The sequence below is a fragment of the Pelodiscus sinensis genome, chromosome 25, assembly GCF_052426305.1.
Source record: "Pelodiscus sinensis isolate ZL-2025 chromosome 25, ASM5242630v1, whole genome shotgun sequence".
NCBI classification, from domain to species: domain Eukaryota; kingdom Metazoa; phylum Chordata; order Testudines; family Trionychidae; genus Pelodiscus; species Pelodiscus sinensis.
In genome coordinates this window covers 10,282,695-10,289,463 of record NC_143076.1, presented here as the reverse complement: position 1 = coordinate 10,289,463, position 6,769 = coordinate 10,282,695, and the positions used below count along the sequence as shown (strand labels likewise).

The following is a 6,769-nucleotide window of genomic DNA, read 5'->3' as shown; positions in this document are numbered from 1 at the left end:
GAAATTAGCATCTCCAGCTACTAGCAACACTGAAATACAAGGCAGCCGAGCGACCCCATCTCCTGTCAGAATGAAGGTCCCCCCCTCCCGTTTCAGGAGTCAAACCCAGACTTCTTCACAACGTTGTGTATTTATTTATCGTCAGCAAGCGTTCGCTATTTATTTACGATGACAGTTTGAGTTACCGGTAGATATTTTAGTTCCTCGAAATAATCATTATCCGTGTAATCGGTTGCGTCGAAAGGTAGTTATTAAAACGTGCTTCTTTTCGAATTAAAGACGGCTAACATTGCATCAAATGATCAAATCTCTCAAGATATTTTGGGGGTGCTTTAGCAATGTAAACTACAGTTCAATTTACAAATAAAATAACTAAAGAGTATCGGGACACCTGTTTCTTTGAACCCCATTTTAATTAAATTCCTGCTTACGATAATCAGCTTTAATTTCTTAGCAGCAAAAAGAACACAGTATATTCCAAGTATAGTAAATAAAATATTATTGATTTTAAATATCGATGCTTTCCTAATTACTTTTAATGAACAAGATTATTGGTGTTCTCTCTGATTTATAAAAAAGCTGTTTAGTTTTTGTTTTAAAAAATGTAAAACCAATTGCTCTGTAGTTGAAAAAAGCATAAAATTCCCTGTTTCTCTGAACACACTATTTCAGTTTTTGACCGTGTTTAGAAAAGACACAAACATATTCTTTTTATGGTTCTCAAGACAGATCGTAAAACCAAACAATTTTTGCAACAGAAAAGGAAATATTGATCAAATACGGAAGCCAGTTAAAAGGATTCCCATATAGGTTTCTTTTAACGGGATCTACAACAACAAACTCCATACTAAAGACAAAGAATATTTTTTCTCATTCAAAACACAATACTTAAAAACAAACACGAACTTTATAATTTCTCAACGTTCTAAAATTAAAATATATGGGTTGTTATCGTATGGGTCAATATTATCTTGAAAAGAACGTGAGCAATATAGTTTTGCAGACGATATTAATGTGTTGGTTATATTTAATAATAAACTATTAGAAAAATTGAGTTTATAGCTACTTGCCTAGTTAATTAACAATTAATTAAACAATCGTTTGCACCATATAGTCGATTCACAGAACTTAATGAGGGACAGACGAGACTCAACGACTGATGTCAAAAGTCATTCAAATAATTCTGGTGCGGAAATATTCCGGTTCAAATGGAGGCGTTGGATCATTTCTAAAATCCAGACCTGACGAACGATTCTTCCCGCAAATCGGGAAGAATTGACACAATGTGAACATAAGCCACAGAAATGAAAAACAGAGCAAAATAATCAAGAAAGGTTTGGCTTCTTGAAACGCGCAGGAAAATTGCAGGAAAGCCCAGAGGCGCTTGAAGTTAAAGAACAAAGAAACATTAAGAATCTTCAGAATTAAACTAATTGACACGCGATTGCTTAACAGAAGACGAGAAAATGTGCCGCAGCACCTAAGAAGAACAATTATGGAACATTAAAAAATAATCATTTCCTCAAAACACTTGCAGGCAATGAAAGTGACACTATTTGCCAAGAATTTCTTTCCAACTTTAATCGGTGTGAGCAGGAGGTGTTCAGTGCTTGTTACGGAGGGAAACTGCCTTTGCAAAAATCATAAAGTGATCCAGCAAAAAGCCGAGAGAAAATAGTCAGAAATTCATCTAGTGCGGTTGTGAAAACAACCCAAAAAGCATTAGTGAAGAAAGTGTTTACTGTGAGCAATACACCTCAGTATAGTTTTCCTCAGCCCTTAGCAACAAACCCAGCAAATTCCTTAATTGTTTTGCCATGATAAAAGGTTTATTAGTTTCAGAACACTTAATTTTCTGTGCCTGTACACGGAATGCCTGTAGAGAAATACCCATTTGTGGATTGGATGTAGATTGGTGTGTGCACAAATATATACCCACAAGTATATGCCCGCGCACGAGTATTTCTTAGGGACAGCTCGTGCAAAGGGAGAGAAAGAGGAGGCTGTGAATTGCTCTGAAGCAACGGCAGCTTCTCTATTTGCCACCCATTTCGGAGCGGTGTGTTTGCTCTCTCGATGCAAATGTTCCAAAGTCCTTAATCACTTCCTGATGGACCACATTGCTACTTGGATTTTCAAGCCTGAAACTAATTGCAGTTCGGAGTGGGGGGAGTCGCCCTGGAAACTTTCCAGCGTTGCGAGGCGAAGCAGAAGGAAAAACACACCCCGGTGGCTTAAAATAGAGCGCGCGCGCCCGGGCACCTCCCCGCCGCGAGCTGGGGGAAGCGACGCGCAGGGAGATGCGAGCCAGAGGCTGCCCTGATTGACAGGCGCAGTGTCCTAAAAAGGACTCTCGGAGCTGCTTATCGGGAGGTTTATATAGCACCGCGCGGGCGCACGCTGGAGAGCGCTCGGCCCGGCCAAGCCAGGCGCGCAGGGGGCAAGGCGCAGGGACCACGCCTGGCGCAGGGGGAGCCACCTTTCTGGGACCCTCTCCTGCCCCCCTCCCCGCCCCCTAGAAAGGGAGAGCCCGCTCCTTGGGCGTGCTACAGCCTCCGCCGCTCGCTGGGAAGGGGGCCGAGCCCGGGCCGGCGGCGGCTTCCACCATGCACTGCCCTGGGCTCGCGTCCCCCGGGCAGCTGAAGGCAGCCAGGAGGCGCTACAAGACTTTCATGATCGATGAGATCCTCTCCAAGGAGACCTGCGATTACTTTGAGAAACTTTCCCTTTACTCTGTCTGCCCGTCCCTCATCGTCAGACCCAAACCTCTGCACTCCTGTACGGGTAAGAGCTCGGCTTTTCTCATCCGCTTCACCCCCTTCCCTGGCGCCCCTGGGCGACTGTCTCCCATGGAGGCTGGATTGGGAAGCTCTGCCCTAGCACCGAGCTGCCCCAAAGGAAGGGACTTTTGTCTCTGCAGGGACCCTTGCCCTTAGGTGCGATCGGAACAAGCGAGTGGGGAGCTGCGATAGCGCAGAAAAGATTTGCAACAAACCCCTTTTTGGCCGGTGGCTTTGGGGGCAAGAAAGTAGCGCGAATTCCCAGTGTGGGCTCTGCATGCGCCCTGATGTAGTTATAAGGGAAATGCGCCAAGCCCTTTCCCCTAAACTATCTTCTCTCCGGCCAAAACATTACAAACTCCTCAGCCAGGAGTCACCTTTCCCCTCCTCTCCGTATTTGTCTGTGGTTTGTTAAATATCCAGACACATCTCCATCTGGGACTCTGCCACCCACTTCAGCCCTCTCTGGATCTTCCACAAATAAATGGTTGGGGGGGAAATACAGAACACACATAGTCCCTACTAAATGGATTAAAGCCCTGATTTGGGCTCAGAGAAGTCACTGATAAAGTTGTGATTGTCGTCAATGGGAACAGGAATAAATAATAGAATAATTACTAACTCTAGAAAAGTGATCTACTGTTGTTGAAGAGCATTATTTGGACACCCAAATCTTCAGAATACGGTAGGACATTCTGAATGGGAAAACATTCTGGTCATGTTACAAACACAGGGTGAGATCCAACATACAGATTTGTACATTTGTGGAGCCCACTGACTTCAAGTGATGGATGGCTTCAGTGGTTTGAAGTGATTTGCAGAATCAGAGCCATGCATGCTTTTGCAAACCGTTTAGTGTGACACAGTGCACCCAAAACAAGTATCACTTTTCTGTTGCACTATGGGCAGAAATGTTTTCTCCTCACTAATAAGAGACTATGAGTTTTGCAGGACCACTAAGCAGTTAGATGGTTCAGCAGACTTTTATTTTCCTTCAAACTCTGTGTCCTCCCCACGCACATTAGTAGAAATATGAGTAACTTTGGAGAATCTAATGATAACATGGATGATTTTGTAAAAAGTGAAATTCCTTAAAATTTTTTTCTAAAGGACCAATTCCTGCTCATGAAGTTTTAGAATCAGCATGGGATGTTATGAATCTGAACATACAAAAGGTCTCTGCTGAAATCAGTAAAAGGTGTAGCCCTCAGATTGACTGGCCTATGTTTTTGGCTCTCAATTTTTCTCCTGCTTACCTGGGAGTAAATGAAGAGGAGCATCACTGATGCTGATGGAGTTACACTGAAATAAAACTTAACTGAAGTGAGATCAGCCACAGATCGATTTATTTTTTTTAAATAGGGACTTATTTAGTTCAAGCAAAGTCTAAAGCTCCCATTGCGTTAGTACCCCAATTTGTAAATATTAGTAATTAAATATCAGGAAAGGTGCTGGAGGCCAATACCATATCAAGCCCCAATTTTACCTGCTTTTGGAGAGATGCTTGTTATAGTGTAATTCTTATTCATAATACATTTTCCTTGGATTGATTCATGCTTGATTTTTTTTTTTACACCTTTTTGAACCAACCACAGACATATTTCTGGTGGAAGGGATAATTATTAATCAAAATCTCACTGGCAATGGATTTTTTTCTTTTTTGCAGCTAATCCTCTGTTAAACTTTAGCCAGTGAAACTCCTTCCAGAGCAAAAGTGGAATGAAAATCCCCATTGGCTCTAATGCAGAGCACAGTTCAGATGGCAAATCCTTACAGAGGGCCAATCCTGCTCACGTTGGAATCAATGGCAAAAACACCTGTTGATTCCAGTCATGCAGGAACAGGACCAAACACTCCAGTAGAATCTTGCGATCAAAGATTTTTCTCTTCATTTTAGGAAATTCTATTTTACATATAGAGGGGAAGTACTATAATCCCCCAAGACTTTCAGGGGTGCAATACGCCAAACATCCAGTAATTTGGAGGGCTGTAAAAGTAGTCCAGCATTATAAAGCAATACTGAGCTGCTTATCTGGGGTAAGCACTTCCTGACTTTTTTTTTGATAGATGAATAAACTCTCATTAGCTGTTTTATTCTCATCAAGCTCATGGGAAGGCTGGGTGTATTTTTATGGGTGCTTCCATGCCAGGTATGGAAAATGGTGGTTTTGCAAGGCTGAGATAATAAATCATAGCTAAATGAACTGACTCAGCAACTGATCATGGAATGATATTATCATGACACACTTGTTCTAATTATTTAAACTTTATTATTTTCTGTAAATTATTCATTGCATTTCCCTTCGGGATTCTGCTAATAGCCCCAAATCCATGTGGCCTATGTCATGACTGGGTTGAGTGAAGATTTTGGGTTCTATTAGAATATGCTTCATAAAACTGAGAAGTGCTGCAAGAGATTTGCATCAGATTAAAACCATAAAAGAAGGGGCTACATTACAATAGTCCACCCTTTCAGATTGTAAGGCACTGATGGATTTATAGCTACAGTTAAAAACTTAGGTCATGTGAATCCTTTTATTATAAGAGTGAGGAAATTCTGTCATTGGCCAAGAAATGGAATTAAATCTATGAATATAAATAAAGATGAAAGAAGAAAAAACCCATGTAGAGCAAATCACTAATAATCACTGATAAAAACTACCTTGTCTTCTGAAAATTGCGGCATTTATCCTACTGTCTGACTGTCTTTTTAAATTATGAAAACAAATAGTAGTCCTGTGGCACCTTAGTGCATAACAAATATATATAGTATCATGAGCCCACAGGGATTTTGCTCATGAGACTATATATATTTGTTGTGCACTAAGATGCCACAGGACTACGAATTGTTTTAAAGTTACAAACTAACACGGCCACCCCGCTGAGACTTTTTATATTCTAAAGCATTTACTTACCATGCTGGTGAGACAGCTCTTAATTTAAACCATGTAAATGTTGTCCAGATATTTCATAAAGCCTTGGAAATGCTTGAAATAAAAATAAGTAGTTAATCATTTCATCTAGGTATCTGGCATCAGTATGGAGATTTCTTGTATCTGGATCAAAATTCTGAAAGCAGTACTGTCCAAAGAGTTAACAACTTTTTCATCTGACAGCCAGTGGGGTCATGTAGGCCTTTAAGATTTGTTTGAGGTCCCCTCTTGAGTGGAGTAATATAAAACATATATAAAAGTATAAGCATCACAGGTATCCAATATTGCCCCCTTTTGATAGGAAGCAAGATCTTAGAAACATAGAAAACAAGGCAAAAACATTTTTCTTTTGCCTACAGTCAAAAGTTAATTATTTAACATGTGATGTGGAATCAGCACAGAACAGACTCAATCTGCAGAGTGTGGCAGGAAAGCAGAATGAAAGTTCTGAATCGCGTCAATGTCTCCAAAAGGGGCATACCAGAGTTCTGGCGAGGGGAATGTTCACATCTCTGAACCTCAGCCTTTTGAAGTCAGTGGAAAATGCCTGTTGAGCTTGGATCATGCCCAGAGTGAAATTAGGCTGGGGAGGAGGGAAAAAACTTCACTATCATGATAAACTTATAGGTACTACCGAAGTGTAAATGTCCGACATTTGTTGACCAAAAGCAATAAAAAGGCCCTACATGTATACATTTTGGCATAAAATAATTAGCCAGGTTCAATTATATGTAGTGGTTAAGATCCACCATAATCAGATGCCAGAACTATATATTCCTAATAAAGAGGAACATTTTTTCAGATGATCATTAAAAGTTCTCTGATACTAGCTTTTTGGATTCTGACATCTCAAACAGTAAGAACTTCCCTGTTCATTCATTTAATAGCCTTTGCATATTATATAGCTGCTAACTAACTAACCTGATCCATTAATTGCAATAGTTCTAATGTTTAAAGTGGGTTTTGTTATTGTGCAATTTGGAGACATGAGAAACTTTATTTCCAGCAGAGTAGGAATCAGTTACCAAAATATCTATCTGCAATTTTGAAAAGCTA

At 40.6% G+C, this 6,769-nt stretch overlaps 1 protein-coding gene across 1 annotated transcript in view; it reads left to right on the top strand.

The window, feature by feature from the left end:
* The first annotated feature begins 2,258 nt into the window (after nt 1–2,258).
* BARX2 (BARX homeobox 2) overlaps nt 2,259–6,769 on the top strand; it is a 47,996-nt gene continuing 43,485 nt past the window's right edge. Inside the window, exon 1 of the mRNA XM_006111169.5 lies at nt 2,259–2,784. Within this exon, the coding sequence (XP_006111231.1) occupies nt 2,607–2,784 (178 nt within the window). The 5' untranslated portion in view covers nt 2,259–2,606. The remainder of the gene's footprint in view (nt 2,785–6,769) is intronic.